The following is a 22,647-nucleotide window of genomic DNA, read 5'->3' as shown; positions in this document are numbered from 1 at the left end:
CATAAAACAAGTCAATAGATAATTTCAGTCCTGCAATGCTCGACTCACTCCGGAAAGTAAAGAACTACTTTGCATGGAAATTACTGATGAAATTCTGACTATCATAAAAGATCTCCTGCTTAATTGTTCTCCATGCATCGACGGAGTCCTATAAGAATTGTCGACATGTTTGTTGGTGTATGGCTGAATCTTTAGTAGGAAATGCAGTTATTGGGAGGTGGGGGGGGGGGAAGGGAGGAAGTTGACATAGGAAAAAGTATAAGAAATTAGTAATTCAACTTCAAAAATGAATATTTATTATATTTCTCCAGTGCAAAATTCTGGAAGTAATTCCAAACATATCTGTGAATTTAAACTTGATGATACTGAGGAAATGACAGCTATATCATATCACATGAATTCTTACACATTGCTTATTTTACACAAAAGTAAGTTTTATCGATTATTTTGACAAACGTTTCCCGAAAATAAGAACTATTTCAGACCTTAATTAAGCACAAAAACAAAATTGTGTAAAATGTTGTGTTCTGAAATTCTGTATGGTTATGGGATGGAACGTAATGCTTAATGGAATTACATCACTGAAGGAACTTCAAAAGGCTTCTCCAACAGGCTTGACGATAATCTCGTGAATCTGAAATTATAAGAAAGAATAGTGAAGAATTTTATTCACATAGTGTAGATCAAATAAGTAAATAATTAATACTTATTCATTATGGAGTATTATTCCTTTTATCATTCAGTCTACAAGCCTCTGTCATTGAACTAAGCAATGTCAGCATTGTTATTTCTTACGCATCCTGTCCCTATTATGAATGGTGTGAAAATATCGCTGATAGGGTCGGTTTGTGCATGCATTTCTGTGGCCTTGGCAGACTGATATGTAACAGAAACTTATGGCTCGGTGAGGAAAGCAACGGGGAACTACCCCACACCTCATTTCCCTTGTACACCACTTCACTGACGCCTTGACCATCTAATGTATAGCAGCTGATGGAGGAGCTTTTGAGGATTAAACCAGCCTTTGGGCTGAGAACCTAATATACATATACATACACCAGTGATCATGTCGCAGTAAATTTGCGCAAACTTTGAAACTAGTTACGTGTGCCCTGTTTGGTTACTAAACTTTACCCATATTATATTTGTTCGTAATCTTACTAATACTGTATTTGATTCACGAATTCCTCTGAGAATACCTTTTCTCTTACAAAATATATCTTATATTTTACATTTACAAAGTTATTCTGGGCTCCATAAACTCAATCGTTACACAGTCACAAGACTGGCATTTAAACGTACAAGCACACCGATTCCTGTGTAAGTTAAAAATGGGAGAAAACATGTACACATAATGATCTATGAACTATATTCAGAAATCTGGCAATGAAAAGCTCAATATTTTATAAGTTACGGTTTTCGAGTTAAGTGAAAACTTGCAGCAGTATGAAAGTTCCTGGGAACATGTAGGAATGTGAAGAAAATTAAAATGAATGCAGTAATAATCTTTTGGCTGATTGTAACAACTCCAGTATTTAACTACTTTTGGATACAATGCAACGAAACTATGAATAGAGAAAGTGATTTTGAAGAAATACATAAAAGACTTAAACTAAAAGCTTTGCCATGAAAACAATGTCGTCCCCACTCTGGCAAACTAGCGAAAGTGACAAACTAGGGAATCTTTACTTCTGAAGTTTTGGTGTAGATTTTATTGGTTAAATATTGTCTACCCTCTGACAAAGTCTCACATCTGCAACCCGTTCCTTATGCCTAACACATGAAACCAATAATTAAATATAAAAATTGATTTGACATGAGTAATCACAACTTCTTTCAGCTCCTCCAACCTCTTGACAATTTGCAGATTCGCTAGTTTGCCAGAGTAGGGACGATGTCATATCTGATGAAGAAAGAGCTGCGAGGTCGGAAAGAATTAAGATATTTCGGAAGAGTACGAAGATGTTGGAAGCTAAATACCCAGTGTATTCATTGAAAACTTAGATGTGTATAGTTTAATTTAAGTGCCCCAGTGAGGGTATAATATATGTAAATGAATAAAGATCATTTGAGTATAATTATTTGGAATCCTCCATATTTACAGCAAATTCCCTTCATTATTACTCACTAACCCCGCTAATATCCGGTCACAAGTATGGAATGAGAAAGGAGGAGGGTTAGCTGGGTTGACAGATATCTGCAAATTTGTTGTTTAGAGAGCGACGGGAGATCTGAATTTACCAGATGTCAATTGGGAAGGAAATCCGAACGACAGGAATCGTGGCCAAGAAATGGCAAATACGTTAATATGGGAATGACAGTTGATTCAGAAAGTGATGGAACCAACTAGAGGGAAAAATGTACTGGATGTGCTGGTGGTAAAACCAGATCAGCTCTGTAGGGAAACTGAAGTAATAGATGGTATTAGTGATCATGAAGCTTTTTTTTTTGTCGTAGTTAAAATAAACGTGATGAAAAGGAAAGTCTTAAAAGTAGGACTATTAGGCAGTACCATATGGCTGATAAAGCAGCCATGAGGCAGATTTAAAAAGTCACTATGATCGGTGGAAAACGGTAAATAAAAATGTAAACAGACTTTGGGATGGGTGTAAAGCAATTGTTGAGGAATGCGAAAACAGGCTTGTACCTTCGAAGGTGGTAAGGAATGGTAAAGACCCACCTTATCATAATATGGAAATGAAGAGACTAAGAAGGAGGTGCAGACTGGAACGAAATAGTTAGAAATGGCTGTGGAAGTAAGGAGAAATTGAAGGAACTTACTAGGATATTGAACCTAGCAAGGAAGGCAGCTAAGGATAACATGATGGCAAGCATAATTGGCAGTCATACAAATTTTAGTGAAAAATGGAAGGGTTTGTATAGGTATTTTAAGGCAGAAACAGGTTCAAAGAAGGACATTTCAGGAATAATTAATGAACAAGGGGAGTGTGTATGTGAGGATCTTCGAAAGGCAGAAGTATTCAGTCAGCAGTATGTAAAGATTGTTGGTTACAAGGATGATGTCCAGATAGAGGAGGAGACTAATGCTGAAGAAGTATAAAAATTTACATGGTAACAATGACATTTACAATAAGATGAGAAAGTTGAAGACTGGAAAAGCAGCTGGAATTGATATGATTTCTGGGGATATATTCTACTAAAGACAATAGGTTGGGATATAGTATCATATCTGAAGTACTTATTTGATTATTGTTTGATTGAAGGAGCTATACCAAATGAATGGAGCGTTGCTATAGTAGCCCCTGTGTACAGGCCAGGAAGTTTGACATGAGTTGCATGTAAACGTTGGGAAAGCATTCTTTCTGATTATATTAGAAATGTTTGTGAAATGAATAACTGGTTCGATAGAAAGCAGTTCGGTTTTAGGAAAGGTTATTCCACTGAAGCTCAACTTGTAGAATTCCGGCAAGGTATAGCAGATATCTTGGATTCAGAAGGTCAAATGGACTGTATCGCGATTGACCTGTCTAAAGCATTTGATAGAGTGGATCACGGGAGACTACTGGAAAAAAATGAGTGCAATTGGATTAGACAAAAGAGTGACTGAATGGGTTGCTATATTTCTAGAAAATAGATCTCAAAGAATTAGAGTAGGCGAAGCTTTATCTGACCCTGTAATAATTAAGAGGGGAATTCCTCGAGACAGTATGTTTGGACCTTTATGTCTTCTTACATATATAAATGATATGAGTAAAGAGAAGTGGAATCAGAAGTAAGGCTTTCTGCGGATTATATTATTCTATATAGAGTAATAAATAAGTTACAAGATTGTGAGCAACTGCAACGTGACCTCGATAATGTTGTGAGATGGACAGCAGGCAATGGTATGCTGATAAACGGGGTAAAAAGTCAGGTTGTTTCACATATAGGAAAGGTCCTCTCAGTTTTAATTACTGCATTGATGGGGTGAAGTTTCCTTTTGGGGATCATTGTAAGTATCTAGGTGTTAATATAAGGAAAGATCTCCATTGGGGTAATCACAAAAATGGGATTGTAAATAAAGGGTACAGATCTCTGCACATGGTTATGAGGGGGTTTAGGGGCTGTAATAAGGATGTAAAGGAAAGGGCATATTAGTCTCTGGTATGGTTCCATTGTATGGGACCCTCACCAGGATTACCTGATTCAAGAACTGGAAAAAGTCCAAAGAAAAGCAGCTAGATTTGTTCTGGATGATTTCCGACAAAAGAGTAGCGTTACAAAAATGTTGAAAAGTTTAGGATTGGAAGAATTGGGAGAAGGAAGACGAGCTGCTTGACTAAGTGGTATGTTCCGAGCTGTCAGCGGAGAGATGGCGTGGAATGACATTGGTAGACGAATAAGTTTGAGTGGTGTCTTTAAAAGTAGGAAAGATCACAATATAAAGATAAAGTTGGAGTTCAAGAGGACAAATTGGGTCAAATATTCATTTGTAGGAAGGGGCGTTAGGGATTGGAATAACTTACCAAGGGAGATGTTCAATAAATTTCTTTGAAATAATTTAAGAAAAGGCTAGAAAAGCAACAGATAGGGAATCTGCAACCTGGGCAACTGCCCTAAATGCAGATCAGTATTGATTGATTGATTAATTAGTTCATATGAGAAAATATGTTTGGTGACTTAACCGTCGCGTTTCTAGGGTAACGTTAAGAGCTATGCAATTAAATACAATCTTGCTCACAACGTGTACACTAAAATTCCGTATACAATGTAGAATTCCGTAGCGAAGCACGGGTACATCAGCTAGTATTCTATAAACCAACGACATGAATTAAAGATATAAATGTAACTTCCAGTGCAAAACATCCTTATTCATGAAATATGAGAATTTTGAAATCGAAATATTGATTCGAATGTTACAGGATAGGTTTGTGTTTAGTAGCAACAGAGTGCGCTGTCGGCGTTTACAGTACCTGTGATTAGTACCACTAGATGAGGAACACTACGGGATAGTACGTGTCCCTGTGTTTAGTGATGAACACCATAGGTTTGCGTTGCCTGTAAATGGCGCCGCAATGTGCAAAACACCACAGGTCTCTATTACATGTGCGAATTTCATTACCTGTGAGAAGTACCATAATGTGTGAAATACCACTATTCTACGCTACTTTTGATTAGTACCGCAACATGAAAAATACCATGGTTCTACTTTCCTAGCGATAAGTACCATTATATGGGGCCGATGACCTGGATTTTGGACCCCTTTAGACTGCAAGCATCATCATCAATTCGAATGTTAAATATTTGCAATTACCTGCACATGAGGTGGTGTTCCAAGAACATAAAGTACAGCATCAGCAAGATCTTCTGAGTAGAGACTAGGCAAGTTCTCACACATCCCTTTGTAGTAGGGAAGATTATCCCGGAATTCAGTCTTCACAAGTCCAGGGGTCACACACTGAAATAAAAGGATATAAATTACTCTATCATACAATGGAAATAAGAGATAGTGTACATCGCAGTGTTAGCAATCAATTTGTGTCAAACAATTGGCCGCGCGATTTGATCCTTGTTTCAATGACGGTGAAATCCTGACATTCACCTCCCCGGGGTAGAGAGGGGGCAACGACTGCATATAAAAATAATATTTTTTATGCAGGTGGCTAACGAATGAAGGGACTGATAACAAAATAATAATAATCGTATGGCCTCTTTTTTTGTTAGGGGCTTTACGTCGCACCGACACAGATAGGTCTTATGGCGACGATGGGATAGGAAAGGCCCAGGAGTTGGAAGGAAGCGGCCGTGGCCTTAATTAAGGTACAGCCCCAGCATTTGCCTGGTGTGAAAATGGGAAACCACGGAAAACCATCTTCAGGGCTGCCGATAGTGGGATTCGAACCTACTATCTCCCGGATGCAAGCTCACAGCCACGCGCCTCTACGCGCACGGCCAACTCGCCCGGTAATCGTATGGCCTCAGCTACCGTGTGCAGACATTTCAATTAGACGCCATCTGGCTGTCTGCTCGTCAGTTTCGACGTTCCGTTTTACTCTAGGCCCACTAGATAGCAGACCGAGTAAACCGAAACTCTCTTGGGCTTCTATGGCTGAGATTTAATGAATTTTGTCGGGTAAACACCAAATGTGTCACCAGAGATCTTTTACATGCCGACATCGGACGACATGGAGTGTCGAATGGACTTTTTTCCGCCCTTCAAAAATCCGACTACCTCTGCCGGGTTTGAACCCGCTATCTTGGGATCCGGAGGCCGACACTCTACCACTGATCCACAGAGGCAGCTAAAGGACCGATTATCTCCCGGTATAAGGAGATCCCCTATACCAAGTGCCAACATTCTCTTTGAGAGTGGATGAGCGGGTATAGGTAAGAGCACTCTGTTGCCCTGGGGAAAAGAAATTATTCCCAAAGGCGGAAGAACCAGTTTAGTCAACAGCATTAGGATGCAGAAGGCAACGGGAAACCACTGCATTAAAGATCCTGAGAGATATTCCAATAAATCCACATGGCATGGCTGCAACGTCAAGATCGGAGCTGGCCGTGTGAATCGTCTACCTCCGTTTGGAGACGACGTCGTAAGAATAATAAGAAGAAGCTCTCAACTTGCAATGAAGAGATAGTGGGCTCGAACTCCACTGTCGGCAGCCCTGAAGATGGTTTTCAGTGGTTTCCCATTTTTACACCAGGCACATGCTTGGTCTGTAAAACTTAATTAAGACCACGACCGCTTCTTTCCCACTCCTAGCCTTTTTCTATCCCATTGTCGCCGTAAGACCAACCGGTGTCGATGCGACGTAAAGTAAATTGCAAAAGAAAAATCAATGGCATTTTCGATCAAAACTCACACACCTTCATGTCGTAAACCCTATTTCTTCGTAACACTTCGATATTTTGAAACTGATTATGCAGCAATCTTCTATAATCTTTAGTAGGTTAAAAAACTCTTCGCAGGGCTTGCCAAAATTTATTACAATTTGATGCTCTGATTTTATTAGTTCGGGTGGACATCTGTTTCTAACTTCAGTCTACTTGATACTTTCAGGGGATTTCAGGATATTAACGAAATCACTGATAATTTTAGATGCTAGTACGTTTTTCACTAACATTTCTGTCTTCATTTTGCCTCAGCAAAGTTTTACAGCTGTTTCTTAAATATGCAAATATACGCGCCATCAATGTATTTCCGCAATCAATAACTGAGGCAATAATAACAGAGATAATAATCAAAACAATGTGTATTTTTGTTACATTAAGGTTAAGAATTGGCGCTGGTAATAATACAAAATCGAGACTTCGTGGGCATGCTATAGAGGTCCATTGGATACCCCGGAAACGTGACTCTCTCCCCCAAAGTGAGGGTTACCACAGTAGTCATCCTCAGTCCCTTCATATCAAATCAGCTCCCGGCAATAATGGTCTACGCAAAATAAAATATAAAGTATACATTCTAAAATATTCTACATACCTTTATTTATCATTCTCTGATGCTAATATCACATCACTCCGCTCAGCTGCTGGAAACTGCGCAACCACAGGTGCATTTGCTGACGACGAACACCATCCTTGGTCAACTTTCAAATAAAGACTGTGCATTTTATTATGATAGATCATTGCTCGGTACAAAGCTTAATGATCCTTCCATACACGATTGCTCGATGTTTTGTATTTGGAAATGTACATTGTTTACAGGATTCTAGCCTAAGCAAGCAGCGGGGACCGACGTGCCGTGGCGAGTGTGCTAGTTGAGAAGAGTGGAGTAGAGGGGGAGTGCACGGGTCAATCGGAGTGTGACAAGGAAGATGATCGTTTTGGAGCAGTTTAGGGTCGCTGTAGGAAGACGGCAAGGAAGAATAAATAAGGGAACAACCAGAAGAAAAGAAGGAGATAGGACTGAAGGGGGAGTTTCTGTTGGTGGCAGCGGTGGTCACAGTACTGTTAGTGATTGGGGGCATAGAAGTAAATCCTGGCCCTCAGAACAGTGGCAACATGAGCTGAGAGGATATAGAAGTTATAAGGAAGATAGTTAAGGAAGAACCTCTGCTCGTTTGAACAGCTAAAACGGATATTACAGGAGCAAGTTAAGGAGCATAAAAGACGCGGCAATGGATCCAGGAGAAAATGAAGGAAACTAGAACTAAAATGGAAAGCAGTGACAGGAAAATTGTATCACTAAGGGAGAAAATAAAAACTTTGGAAAAGGACGTGAGGAACTCGAAGCAAGAAATAGCAGACGACAGTCAAGAACGTAGGAAAAAATCAATATTTATTTATGGTGTGAAGGAAGAGAAGATAGGAGCTAAGGTGGACATTATTTATAAAATGGTAGATATTGTTGAACATAAAATAAAAATCAACTTCAGCTTGGTTGATATAGACGATGTTGTGAGAGTAGGAGAGATGAGGGGGAGTAGACCAAATAAAGGTGACACTGCTATCCACATTGATGGCAGACATTGTGGTAAAGAATGCTGGAAATCTGCAGGGTGATAAAATGTCGATGAAAAGGGACATAGGAAGAGACGGGAATGAGAATTACAAGACTCTAACGAAACATCTAGTGAGGGCAAGTCTGAAAGTGTTGATGGCGCATATCAGGGGCCAGATTCTGGTAGTGTCCAATGGGAAATGGACGCGGAGGTGGTCGATGTCCAAACTCAAGGCAATGGAAGAGGGGATGGGAGTGAGAGTGGAAGAAAGGCAGGTTTTAGAAAATAGTCCCGGAGAAGATGGACTTGGTGCTGAAGAAAGGTCAATAGGAGGCTGTGTGTTGAGTGAGTCTAGTATAGAGGCAAGATCCGAGGAGAGGCAGGTCAGAGATATTATGGAAAAACTCGTTGAGACATTAAATTATATGAGAAGGTGGCGAGTGGAGCTGGCAGAACCCCAAGAAATGGTAAGTGGCACAAGGCATAGTGAAAGTGAAGTTACGTGTGAGACGGCAAAGAGGAGAGAGACGATGACTAAAGGGAAAAGCCTAAGTCTAAAGGATGTGGGGTAAGAAAAATAACAGTGAGGAGGGCATAGTAACAAGAAGTAAGAAAGATAAGTTGAATGCTAAGAGAGGTAGTGTAGTGTAGTGGGGAATGATGAATGAGCTGGTAGCAAGTTAGTGATGAATCTGTGTCTTTTTTAAATATATACCAATTGTAATGTATAGCGAGCTTGATATGGTACATGATTAACAGATGGGTTTAGTAATTTAAATGAAGGTGGCCTGGATTCTAAGTAATAGTTGATTGTGGTAATTGGTGGCTGGAGGTTGGTCATATACTGATCGGAGTTATTATGTTTGAATGAAAAGAAAGGTAGTGAAGTTTAGTTGGTATGTATGGATGATTATTTTAGTAAGTTGCTGGTGGATCTAAGAATTTAAAGGTGGTTTGAGGTTGGTCGTAGAGTGATCAGAGTTATGTGAATTATAAGGGAATGTAAGAGTGATTGTGGTTGATTGAGAAGATATTGTTTTGAAGAGGTTGAGTGGAAGTTTGGTGAGATAAGGATGGAGGCTGGTCATAGAGTGATCAGGAGTTATTTGAATTATAAGTGAACGTAAGAGTGATTATGTTTGTTCGAAAAGACGTTGTTTTGGAGATGAAGTTAGGTATTGCTGTCTGACAACAAGGAAGTAGTGCATGTGGTAAATGTAACGTGTGGGGTTTGTGGCACACTACCGTGGCATGTATTGCAACATGGTGGCTGGCTCAGCAAACCTGATTATGTCAAGAGATAGGGCAATAGCTAAGGTGGAATGTGCTAGGTTTGCGAGACCAGCCAGGAGTGATGTGAAGGTATTTAGTCTTCTTGTGCCGTACTGCCGAGGTTTTATTTTATTTTGTGTTTGTTTTTTATCCAGCTGCTTTATTGCCATGGCTAACGGATATCCGGAAGTGAGTTGACCGTGGGCCATTTGTTTCTAATTACTATATTGTTTTGTTTTATGTTTGCTTAGCTGTTATTTGTTATGTGTCTGGTAAGTTGAGCAGGAAGAAATTGGTTAGGCTTAAAGATTCCACAGCGTCAAACATGGAGGCAACTCTGTACAGACCCGTTGAAATAAATAAATAAATAAATAAATAAATAAATAAATAAATAAATAAATAAATAAATAAATAAATAAATAAATAAATAAATTGTTTACAGTAGCGTTTTCTCAGGATGTGTAAGTTGTGTGTTAGTGCTCAAATAAAATCGAAAGAAAAATGATAAATTACAAAGAGCACTAGGAAAGTTTTGCAATGTGAGTGAACGCTGTCGACCTTTTCAAAATAATTTCCAACACACTCAATACACTTCTCCACACGTCGAAACCAGTCACTGAACCAACTCTGCCACTTTTCTTCGGTTACATTTTCACACTCTTGATCCCATGCTGCTAGAAGCTCCTCGCCGAATGCAAAGCGCCGCCCTTTCAGCTTCATCTTCACTTCTGGGAAGAGTGCGAAGTCACATGGGACAAGATCAGGACTGTATAGAGGGTGATCAAGCACAGTAAACCCTAATCTGGCAAGAAATCCATTGTTACATTACCACGATATGCTGGAGGATTGTTGTGATGCAAGAGCCAAGTGTTGAACCGTGACTTTGGACGGAGCCGCTTGAGAGCCTGGATGACCTGAGGCAGACAAGTCTCACTGTACCACTTCGCAGTAACTGTCCTTTGTGTTTATAGCACAACCCGAGTCAGGATGCTCCGTTTAGTGAAGAATACTGCAACCATCCTTTTATTCACTGACCTTGACCTTCGCACAGTCACAGGAATGCCCTCATCTTCAAGCAGCCACATCTTATTGTGGGATTTTGCTGGGACATCATAATAATTAAGCCAAGTTTCGTCACCTGTAATGATGCTATTGACGTTACGCAAAGTCCCATTTTCAAACTGTTTTAGCATTTTCGGCACCATTTCACTCGATGTGCCCTTTATTTCTCTGAAAGTAAATGGGGCACCCAAAGGGAACAAACCATTCTAACATGGAGATGGTCGTGTAGAATTGAATGAATAGCTGGTGCAGCGATGTGGAGGGTCTCTTCTACCTGCCGATATGTCAGCCGCCTCTCTTGCTGCAACATTTTCCTCACAGCTTCAATGTTTTCCTCAGTCACTGATTCAGACGGTCGCCCAGAACGAGGATCGCCTTCAACCCCAAAATTTCCCCTCTGGAAGTCTTTGTACCAGTGGAAAATTGTTGTCCGATGTGGACAGTCTTTCCCCAACACAGGAGTCATTTCCTTCAGGCACTGGTCAATGGTTAATCCACGAGCAAAATTGTAGCGGATGATTGCGCGATGATTGGTAACAACTGGTGTGAAGGTCGCACCTTGCTGTCTTCTAGACCGGTTTTCACCCCTCTTTTCATCCCTCACCATAACAGAGGTGTACAGGAAACCGTTTCTGCGTATTGCAAAATATTCCTAGTGCCCTTTGTATTTTATTACATTTGTTTAAATGTAACGTTACATTATAGTGTATTATGGTTCGTTTTTCCGCTCCATATACTGCAGTTACTCCCAGCACAGCCTGGCTCTATGGCTAAATGGTTAGCTTGCTGGCCTTTGGTCACAGAGGTCCCGGGTTTGATTCCCGACAGGGTCGGGAATTTTAACCACTATTCGTTAATCTCTCTCGCACTGGGGCTGGGTGTATGTGCCGTCTTAAACATCATTTCATCCTTATCACGACGCGCAGGTCACTTACGGGAGTCAAATCAAAAGACCCGCACCTGGCCAACCGAACGTCTTCGGACACTCCCGGCACTAAAAGCCATACGCTATTTCATTTACTCCCAGCACCATCCGGAACCGTCTGCAACGCCGCCAAGACGTTGATTCTCTTTCAAACGACTCGACTTCTTTACTCCCTGGAATTGCGCATGCGCACGCACGCTCTCATTCCCCTTGTCTCGTGCTTGCTAAACCTGGCCAAGGCGTTGTTTCAGTTTCCAACGCTTTATGTTGATTTTTACTTTCGAGGTCAGCGCAAGTGTATTATTGCTTACACAATCAAGTCGGGGGTTTAAATGTTTGAATATGGGTTGTGGAATCATAGGAACACTTTAAACACCAGTTTAAATCACTTTCTTATAGCGAAAAAGGAAATAAATGATGGACAGTGGCCGATCATGCCCAGCTACTTTCAGGATGGTGGACTGTTAATTTTCTGTGCTTTAGTTTTGCAATATTTATATTATTAAAGTAAGTTATAAAACATTTTACAATGGTGAAGTGACTGAACTGGCCAAAGTACTCTACGTATTTCACCCCTGAAGAAAAATCGTAATTCTCTACAGATTTTCTTTTTTTTCTCCATGCCTTCCTATTACATTAATTCATTTCAGGATCTGAATTAACTGGTAAAGATATAGGGGGTTGGGGAGACGAAATGTGCGTGTTTACATTTAATATTTATCTATAACAGCGCCTGAACTTCTGACCCAGGAAACGCCACTGATTATTTAGAAAGAGACATAATATTAACTCACCGAGACTTTCATGTTGCTCTTGTGTTCCACGAAGTCCTTCCTCAGTCCTTCTGTGAGAGCCATCACAGCATGCTTGGTGGCGCCATACATGGCACTTTTGTGGTTTGACACCCGGTGTCCAGCAACGCTGTAATGAAAGAAAAGTTAGCAAAAATATATTTCTGAGGAGGGACTTACACAGTTGAAACCGTTTATTGCGACCTTACTTTTATCTATGTACTGGATATAACGGCCCCGTCTAAATCCTATATAAAGAATGTACTTAAAATATCGCTTAGTACGACATCGCTTATAACGACAATCGTATTAAATGACATATTTTATCACTTTTTCGGAGAAATGTATCGTCTATAACGTCCAATGTTGATATGTGTTTTTTGCGCGTTTGGGGATTGCTGAACTTAATGTAGAGCTTATTTTGAAATTCTTGTTTTCAGAATATTGTAGATTTCAAATCAGTCTGTGTGTTAATCATTTGCTTAATTTTACGTTTTACGTAGTATGGGGACGCCTACTTTGTGTGCTAAGAAAAGTTTACTACATTAAAACCCGCTTTGTGCGACTATCGCCTATAACGACCGTTATTTGGCGGTCCCTTCGGAGTCGTTATAACCGGTTTGTGCGACTATCGCCTATAACGACCGTTATTTGGCGGTCCCTTCGGAGTCGTTCTAACCGGTTTCGACTGTACATACACACACATTTCGAACGACCATAAATACATCCAGCATGAATAGTAACGATGTTACAAGCAAACTGACCAGCAAAGTAAACAACTGAGACAACCACAGAGCCGGTAATGCTGCAAATAACTGTCAAGATATGGGAGCAATGCATGATATAGTGATCGTAGTAACAATTCACGTCGTGATCAGTCTGAGACACGCTCGCTAAGTAAGGACGTTGCGGTAGTCTCGATATAAATAAATATCGATAGTCGACATGGATATTTTGTGGTATAGGTAGTATTTAATGGTAAAGTTAAGGATTAGTGGCATTAATCGAAAGACTTCGCGAATAGTCTATTATCCTAAAAGAAAGACACGACGTTTACTTTGCGCAGTACCACAGGGGGACGGACTCCAGTCCTCAGACCTTGATGCTACTCTTAATCATTCAAAGATGGCGAATCGAGTAGGCGGACTTGTTGTAAATATGGGTTTGTTTTGGTTTGCTGTTATCGTATATAGTCAATGTAATTTCATGAAAGATGACAATAAATTTTAGTTTCTTTGTAGAGTGTAATTATGTGAGTGTATGTATATGAGTCAGTGGACACTTAGGATCTGTAATACGCAGTAATGTGAGAATGTGTTTGTTTTGATGATGTTGTGTACCTGGTTTAAGTCTAACTATGGCAGTGTCTCTCATAACTGTTCTTTATGTTTTATTCCGTAGAAAACGTAAGAGAGAAATGGATTAGGAATATACATCGTGATTATTTTGAAGTCGAATACAAAACTGTAGTGTGCATACATCAATTTGAGAATAAGTCTGAGGTTAGGGATGACTTTCCTCTAATTCCAAACGATGAACCTATTCGTGTTCCTGGAAAAAAATATTAATTTAGATAGAATATAATTGATAATGTTATATTCCGTCTATCGTCGCCATAAGACCTATCTGTGTCAGTACGACGTAAAGCAAATAGCAATATATATATTCCGTCAGTGTCTGAGTGCTTCAAAGTGTCGAGTGATTTAGATGCAAGTGTATTTCACAATAATCTGTGCTTGCCTGCAGAAATGATCTGCTGGAACTTGGAGTACAACAAAACTTATAAGTGTGACAGATGGAGCAATATGTATACTGTTACACAGAAGAAATAGGCATCTTGGAGAGTTTAGTTGCATTTGTAACACAGGGTTTTACACTACCAGCACCTTCCGAATCATGCTGTGGTTACCTGTTATTAAGCAGACTACACCGAACTGAAGCTTATCCATGTAGGTTAAATATCAATGTTTAGAGTCAATAAAGTTTTTGCACTTATGCTCTTTAATAGGTGAACATCTGTTATATCTTTTAGTGTCTGAACGTTTCATTGCTAAGGTTACCATCATTGTATGAAGTGCTGCGGGCCGTCTAATGGTTTAACATTATCATTTCGGGTGTACTGTTGCTGAGTGGCTCAGACCGCTGAGGCGCTGGCCTTCTGACCCCAAGTTGGCAGGTTCGATCCTGGCTCAGTCCGGTGGTATTTGAAGGTGCTCAAATACGTCAGCCTCGTGTCGATAGATTTACTGGCACGTAAAAGAACTCCTAGCGGGACTAAATTCCGGCACCTCGGCGTCTCCGAAAACCGTAAAAAGAGTAGTTAGTGGGACGTATCATTTTTGGTGTACTTCCCTTTCATTGAGTGCCGAATATAAGAAATTGTCCACCACTTCAAAACTACGGCAACGAAGTACAGTATGTTTCATAGTTCCCATGACAGGGAATAAATTGAGGGATTTTGCACCTTGATTTATTTTGAAACATTCAAAATTATGTTATAAATATCATTTTAAGAGTTTTATCATGTATTCCAGCGAAGTGAAATCTAAGAGGAAACTTTATATAACTACTTGAAATTTCTAAATAATTAGCTTTTCTCTTTTCTGGTATAAAGTATGTGATTCTAGTTGATTATATGTAGTGCGTACTTTCCGGTGAAGCGTTTTCTTGCGTGAAAAGGTGTATTTTCCCTATGGTGTTACATTTATCATGTTCAGTTACCGCCGTTTGTATAATATGTACGTGATATTTTCGTGTTAGCCAATACCAGCTGTCCGACTACTTCGGCCGCCATGTTCTTTTTATATTACGGTCTGAGGATTGAAGTCCTTCTTAACCACAATGTCAGGAACACCGTTAACCTACGTTACTTGTGAGCAGTACCGGTGTATGAGGAACACTACGGCTCTACTTTACCAGCGATTACTACCATTATAAGGGACCGGTGACCTGAATTTTGGACCCCTTTAGACAACAAGCATCTTCGATTTAAGATTTACTTTTGAGAGCAGTCCCTTATTCAGTTCATACCACTGTTTCAAATTATTGCATGGGAAGGTAGGGCATTGCGCGTCGGATCCACTGATTGTTTGAAGTTCATAACCAGCAGTTTCTCGCTGGCTCTGCCCGCAGTGTACAAAGTATGATGTTGTTCGTTACTATCCTCACGGATGTATTTGCAAAGTTTCGAGTTAATTAAATAAAACACATGATCTGCTGCGCTAATACAATGTAATATTATGCCAACAAAACACGTGAATATACATCACACAAAGAAATTGAATTAAATGTTCCTTGGAACAATACTACGCGCCGAACCGTTAAAACGTCCTTAAGAGATCTTCGTCACGGAGACAAATGTACTCATAACTTTTCTCATAATCTACCAATTTAAGTCGTTATTACCTCAAAAGAAAGCTCTTGATCCACTGAGTGTGTTTCGACCAAAACGAGCTGCGTACCTCAATTAGAACGAAGGATATGATTGCTTCAATGATAAAAAATGTTGAAGGAATGAGACGTCAAATTGAATGTGCACTCATAACATTCCTCAGAATCAACCAGTTTTTAGAGTTAAGAGCTGAAATGAAAGAGCTTGATGCACTGAGTATTTTAGGTCAAAACGAACTCCGTACCTTAATTAGAACCAAATATATAACTGCATCAAGGAGAAAAATTGAAAAATCAAATAATTTGAGGAAGGCGGAAGTGATTTATAGTACCTGATGACAAATCTGTGCATGAATACCTTCAAGTTAAACAAAATGAAGGAAATTGACCGGATAGAATGGCCAGACCGACTGACTTCAGTTTTCATAATTTTTTTCAATAATAAAATAATAATAATAATAATAATCGTATGGCCTCAGCTACCGTGTGCAGACATTTCAATTTGACGCCATCTGGCTGTCTGCTCGTCAATTTCGACGTTCCGTTTTACTCTAGGCCCCCACTAGATGGCCGACCGGGTAAACCGAAACTCTCTTGGGCGTCTATGGCTGAGATTTAATGAATTTTGTCGGGTAAACACCAAATGTGTCACCAGAGATCTTTTACATGCCGACATCGTACGACATGGAGTGTCGAATGGACTTTTTTCCGCCCTTCAAAAATCCGACTACCTCTGCCGGGTTTGAACCCGCTATCTTGGGATCCGGAGGCCGACACTCTACAGCTGATCCACAGAGGCAGCTATTTTTTTCAATACAGTATATAGATAATTTTTCATCGTCGTCTTTTTGAATTCTGGTCAGTGGATGGAATTTCGATTTATTTTAACTTTCAGTATTGTGAGTTGGATCCCGGGATTATTGTAAATTCATATGCATATGCGATACACTAAATAAATGTATTACATGATAATTTTACCTGCTGATATGAATGATGTGTCCATCATCCACTCCTCTACCCCTCATATTCTGAACAGCTTCACGAGTGCAGATGGAGAGTCCAAGAATGTTAACATCTAGCTGGATCTTCCAGTCTCCTGTTGGGGCACCTTCATTGTAACAGACAGAAATACAGCGTAGGATTTCTCCTATCAGTGTGGAATGTGTACAAAAAAATAACGTCATGGTAATTTTATGTTCATAATGTAAGATCATATTTTTTGTTAAATTCTGCATAGATTTAACTCGAGATGGCCCGGTTTATTCAAATTCAGTTAATATTTAACTGCATGTTAAAATGATTTAACGGTGAACTTAACCAGCTTATCATTTAATAAACATTGGTGAAGACTAACGCTCTGTTAAACTCTCACTTAACTTAACTTAACTACCCAGGTTCAAGCAGTTAAATTCTCTGTTAGCTCAAAATATGGCAGGTGCATTAGATGCAGAACTTCTGTATCTTGAATATTTGGAATATAATATACCTTTTCCAGAAAGAGTTAGACACAGAAGAAATTATTTTTACACAGCTGTTTCAGTTGCTAGATCGTACGTTGGCTAACGTCAGTATGCACATTAAATTCACTACAAATTTTCTGCCAAGAGTCACTCTTGAAGTTTTCATAAGTTTGCTCGAAAATAATTTCCGAAAGAAGAGAAATTTGAACCACGCATTACCTTCTCGACTTTTTTAATATTGGCATATAGAGCAATAGCAAATTTACGCTCAAGACAAAAGAAATCTAATAAATGTTGACTTCACGCGCCTCGGTTTACAGCTGTAAAAGCACATCCGAGCGCGCTCAAAAACTGCATGGTTCTGCCACTGCCTTCTTGATTCTCACTGATTGTGAATCTTGTGAGAGTCAACACCGTGCTAGCTAACAGTTCCCAGGAAATGTTTGTGTAAACGCAAGAATCTTAACTTCCTGCTACATTTTTTACGCTATGTTAAAAAACAGTGCGTTAGTGTTCTTTTAACTGAGACGGAAATAACTGGGTCTATAACTTATAAGTAGGGCTATGATGTTTAAGACCTAAAATTAGCCCAAATAAGCAAGCAAATATGACATCAAAAGTGAAGAAGTATGAAGTAAAAATTACAGAATATGACCCGAGAAAGATTAATATTAATATGCCAATTTTGAAATAAATTATAAATTTAAACTGCAAATCCTTTGATACATATTTTTTAACTAAATTATTTATTCTTACTTTCATATTCATTTTCTGAATATACATGTCTACCAGTTATTCATAGTCTATTGACCTCGATTCACTTATCAATCATCTGTGAATACAAACCTATAAAGTACTAAGTTAGCTAAGATTTTCAGATCACACATCATTTTCAGAGTCAAAACATGTTTGCATCTTGTGTTGGTGGTTTGAAGTACTAGAAAACTAGAAATCAATCTATTTCTTAAAAGAAATATTTTGGAACGTTTAAACCCAGATTTCATTAATATTATTCAAATGCGTTAAAGTTTAAACTGAACACCACTAAACGAAATAACTAGATGTCTTTAAATACATTATGATAGGGCGGCAGGGCCTATAGTGCAAACTCACTCTTTCATTCTGTTCCACGGGTGGAATTGAAGTGTACGACAAGATTCATCTTCAATGCATCAGGCGTGAAAGATCTCGGATTAGCCTATCACTTAACACATTCTTTTAAGGAGAAAATCTCCTTTCTACGACTTGCATTCTATACGAAGGGTGGTATTCCACTTGTATTAACTGAATATGTGATACCGAGAAGCAGTTTTGTGAACAATACTTTGCATTCGATAAGTTGAAGATGATTTTGCATAGCTACAGCTGTCGTCAAACTGCCGAAATATGAAGTTTAAACGAAAATAGCTCAAAATATGACCTACCGACAAAGGATAGCCAAAATAAGCATTTATATGACAAATAAAATCACTTAATTTTAACGATAATCACCTGATTTGCACCAAAATCCAATCAGGCAAGAAAATAGAGACAGAGAAAAAATATGACATTTCCTAAACATCCGAGCCCTACTTAAAGGGACAGCTGAGGACTTGTCGATGACAATCTTGACGAAACCCGCAGTATATAACGGGGTTCATAGCAATAAGTGCACAGCACTGTTTTGTAACCAGCACGTAGCCCTCAAACAAGGGCGAAATACGCACCTGAAAATTGCACGATTCACGGCAGAGCCATCCACTAGGAACAGTGAAGAACCTGTTCTGTTTGGCAGTCAGTGTATGGATCTGGATACCGTCTGGCTTTAACACAATCCACCGCCTTCCACCCCACTCCACTCCATAACGGGTGTAGAAAAGGCCCGGGAGTATACAGACGAGGCACTTCTCGTGGCGCCTCGTCAACAGCAGGCTGCTGTTATCCGGCTTGAAGTCCTTTCCACTGTTGGCCACAGGTAGCTAATGTGACCATGGTCCAAAATATTGTTCTGAGACGCAAAAGATGTGGTGGGGACTAGAACTTGCCGGAAGTGGACATCAAGGAAAATCAGATTGTCTGAAAAGTGGAGTGAGTGGCGTTGAATACGGTGGACCGTGTGGAAACGGCCTTAGAGTCTTTACGTATTAATTAGTGTCCCAGTGAGAAAAGATTGTATGCAACGTCAAGAAGAATGGCGTACGGGACAGAAGACTATGAGTACTGTGCGTGTGTTAGTGTGCATTTCTGTGGACAGAGGATTGACGTGAGTTAGCGATGGAAGCAGCTATCGTGAGTGTGACTGGAACTGTGTTAATGGTCATTGTTGTGAGGAGTATTGTTATACTATATAGCATTGTTGTGAGGAGTATTGTTATACTATATAGTACTGTTGAACTGTTGCTGTTTAGTTGTTCACTGCATGTGACTGTGTAAATTACTGGAGTCATCGTGTGTTGTGTGGCTAGTAGCCTGTGTTCAAACCTACCTGTCTGCACGCAGCTGCTGTGTAGGGCGACTGGACTCGGAGAAATGAAAGTAAGGCGAGGCTGCGAATAGGACTACAGACCTTTCAAGTAATACCAAAGAGCTGGGACTCCCTGCTGACACCAACATGGAGCAAATAGTAATTGTGGCCATTCATGGTTGAGTAGAATTGTGTGTGTGTGTGTGCATTTGCACTTATTGGGTCATCTTGAAATAAATTAGAGTAATTAGGTGGTTTATTCGTAATAGCACATTAGTTCTACTACCAAGCGAGTTGGCCATGCAAATGCTTGGGCTGTACCTTAATTAAGGGGGGGACTGCTTCCTTCCCACGTATAGACCTTTCCTATCCCATCGTCGTCATAAACCTATCTGTGTCGGTGCGACGTAAAGCCAATTGTAAAATGTAGTATTACTTGTACTTACCTGTAAGACCGGATTCCTTCGCAAGTGCAGCGTTGTTTACCAGGATATCGACACCACCCAGTGTTTCCTTTATCCATTTGAAGACAGCCAGGATGTCTTCTTCCTTAGCGAGGTCACATTTCTTGACGTACAGTTTACCAGGCTTCGCTTTGGTTTCGTGATAACGACCTCTGCTTTTGGCATCCTTCTTTGCTTGGGCCACGGCTTCCTGCGGAGAAAAAATATTGCTCCCATAAGTATTTTACGGAAGAAAATAAGAAAAGAATAGCCAGGATGCTACCGGAAAGGAGGGTGGATGTCTGGAGAATCTGCATGAGACTGGTGAAAAGAATGTGTTCGAAATTATCCCATTTAAGGATGAAATACATGGAGTGTAAGTACTGGGAGGCAAAGAATGGAATGTTTACAAGAACAGAAGCAGGACCGGATAAAGAAGCCAACAAGGAAAGAACTAGAAACTGGAACTAGACTACAGGCTAATACAGAAGGGATATAATAAAAGGGAGATATGCTACAAGGCCAAAATCAGCCACGGTGAACATCTGTTCCCTCAGTACCCTGTCATATACCTTCTCTAGATCTACAAAATTCGAGTAATCGAGTTTCGAGTTATGGAGGTTCGACTGTAGTTTATTCTTAGGTGTAAAGCTTCCACTGAAACCTGCATTACCGAGCTCGACAGCTGCAGTCGCTTAAGTGCGGCCAGTATCCAGTATTCGGGAGATAGTAGGTTCGAACCCCACTGTCGGCAGCCCTGAAAATGGTTTTCCGTGGTTTCCCATTTTCACATCAGGCAAATGCTGGGGCTGTACCTTAATTAAGGCCACGGCCGCTTCCTTCCCACTCCTAGCCCTTCCTTGTCCCATCGTCGCCATAAGACCTATCTGTGTCGGTGCGACGTAAAGCAACTAGTGAAAAAATATTTCTTTCTTTCTTTCTTTCTTTCTTTCTTTCTTTCTTTCTTTCTTTCTTTCTTTCTTAATTTCCAAGTTTTCTATGAACCCTTTCTTATTCATATCAAGGCATACCGCTACATACGAAGCCTCTGGTCTTGTGACAGTCTGAGTTTTTCATTAAAGGATATGGACTTTTTGTTGTAAACATCTTCTTATTATTATTATTATGATATTTCATTATATATAATTCACAATTTTATAATTGGGTTTATGAGCTTCTTCGGTACAATGCACATAGAAGAAGTAATATTTGGTACATACGCACATATGCTTCATACATATCGGTATATACTTAACATTGCTGACAAATAGACTTGACAGATATTTATGAGATATTTACTACATACAAACGGCCAAAATTATTGGTGGACGATTCTCATTAGTCCTCTGTGTATGGTGAATGGTTCATGCCAATAAACTTTCTTACGCATCCGGGAGATAGTAGGTTCGAACCCCACTGTCGGCAGCCCTGAAAATGGTTTTCCGTGGTTTCCCATTTTCACATCAGGCAAATGCTGGGGCTGTACCTTAATTAAGGCCACGGCCGCTTCCTTCCCACTCCTAGCCCTTCCTTGTCCCATCGTCGCCATAAGACCTATCTGAGTCGGTGCGACGTAAAGCAACTAGCAAAAAAAAAAAAAAACCCTGCATTGGTGGTTTTCAGCGGTCCGGGGGCACGGTCTGTACGATCTACAGCATTAGAATTCATCATAGGTAAGGCCCCATTCTCACAGACGCGCAAGTCGCCTTTCGGGAGTCAGCTCGGTGTTTGCGACTAGTTTATCGTAACGTATGGCCACTATTGACCAGAAACGAAGAAAGAAGTCTAATATGACCTCCCAAGGGAAGGAATTACTGTTATTTCATTTGGTGGCAGATAACATTAACATCATAGAAAATAAGAAAACAGATTCTAGCCTGCACATTTATTCACTTAAAAAATAATGTATTGTTTCCTAGATCATTAAAAATCATACCGAATCGTTTGCCATACAAGATATATAAAAATATATTCTAAGCTATAATCGACAATTCATCATAACTAGGGCCCGGACTTTTATGCATAATAGGTTAGAATGCAAACTTACTGAAGCAAGTAGCAAGTATAGTCTACCTTCACAACGATTAAGCTGTGGGGTTTGCATACAAATTAGGGGTACGGCCCATCAGAACTCCTATAATTTATGTTACTCTTGCTATATTATCGAAGAGCGGGTGGCCGGCACTCCCTGCTAACCAAATTAGTTTGCAATCTAACCCGTCACTGCATAAAAATCGGGCTTTAATCATAACGGTTTGTTGAGAATTCAGGTTATGTTCCATCAAGCATAACACTGACAGTGTCGAAGCTTTAGATAACATAAAATGTATTTCAAAATCAGTACCATAGTAGTCCTCAAAGTATGTAGCGTCTTATCTTATCGACCTAGGATACTTTTATTGCATGACTAGCAAATGTACCCGTGCTTCGCTGCGGTATTCTATATTGTATACGGATTTCTCCATAAATTATTG

At 39.8% G+C, this 22,647-nt stretch overlaps 1 protein-coding gene across 1 annotated transcript in view; it reads right to left on the bottom strand.

Moving 5' to 3' along the window:
* Window positions 1-273: 273 nt before the first annotated feature.
* LOC136885930 (farnesol dehydrogenase) overlaps window positions 274-22,647 on the bottom strand; it is a 44,622-nt gene continuing 22,248 nt past the window's right edge. Inside the window, exons 2-6 of the mRNA XM_067158629.2 lie at window positions 20,177-20,384; window positions 16,806-16,935; window positions 12,441-12,567; window positions 5,255-5,398; window positions 274-634 (exon numbers count right to left, since the gene is read on the bottom strand). Of these exons, the coding sequence (XP_067014730.2) occupies window positions 593-634; window positions 5,255-5,398; window positions 12,441-12,567; window positions 16,806-16,935; window positions 20,177-20,384 (651 nt within the window). The 3' untranslated portion in view covers window positions 274-592. The remainder of the gene's footprint in view (window positions 635-5,254; window positions 5,399-12,440; window positions 12,568-16,805; window positions 16,936-20,176; window positions 20,385-22,647) is intronic.

Source organism: Anabrus simplex, chromosome X (assembly GCF_040414725.1).
Source record: "Anabrus simplex isolate iqAnaSimp1 chromosome X, ASM4041472v1, whole genome shotgun sequence".
Taxonomy (NCBI): Eukaryota; Metazoa; Arthropoda; class Insecta; order Orthoptera; family Tettigoniidae; genus Anabrus; species Anabrus simplex.
Note: the sequence above shows the minus strand (reverse complement) of the source record. Positions and strands in the feature narration are given on the sequence as shown.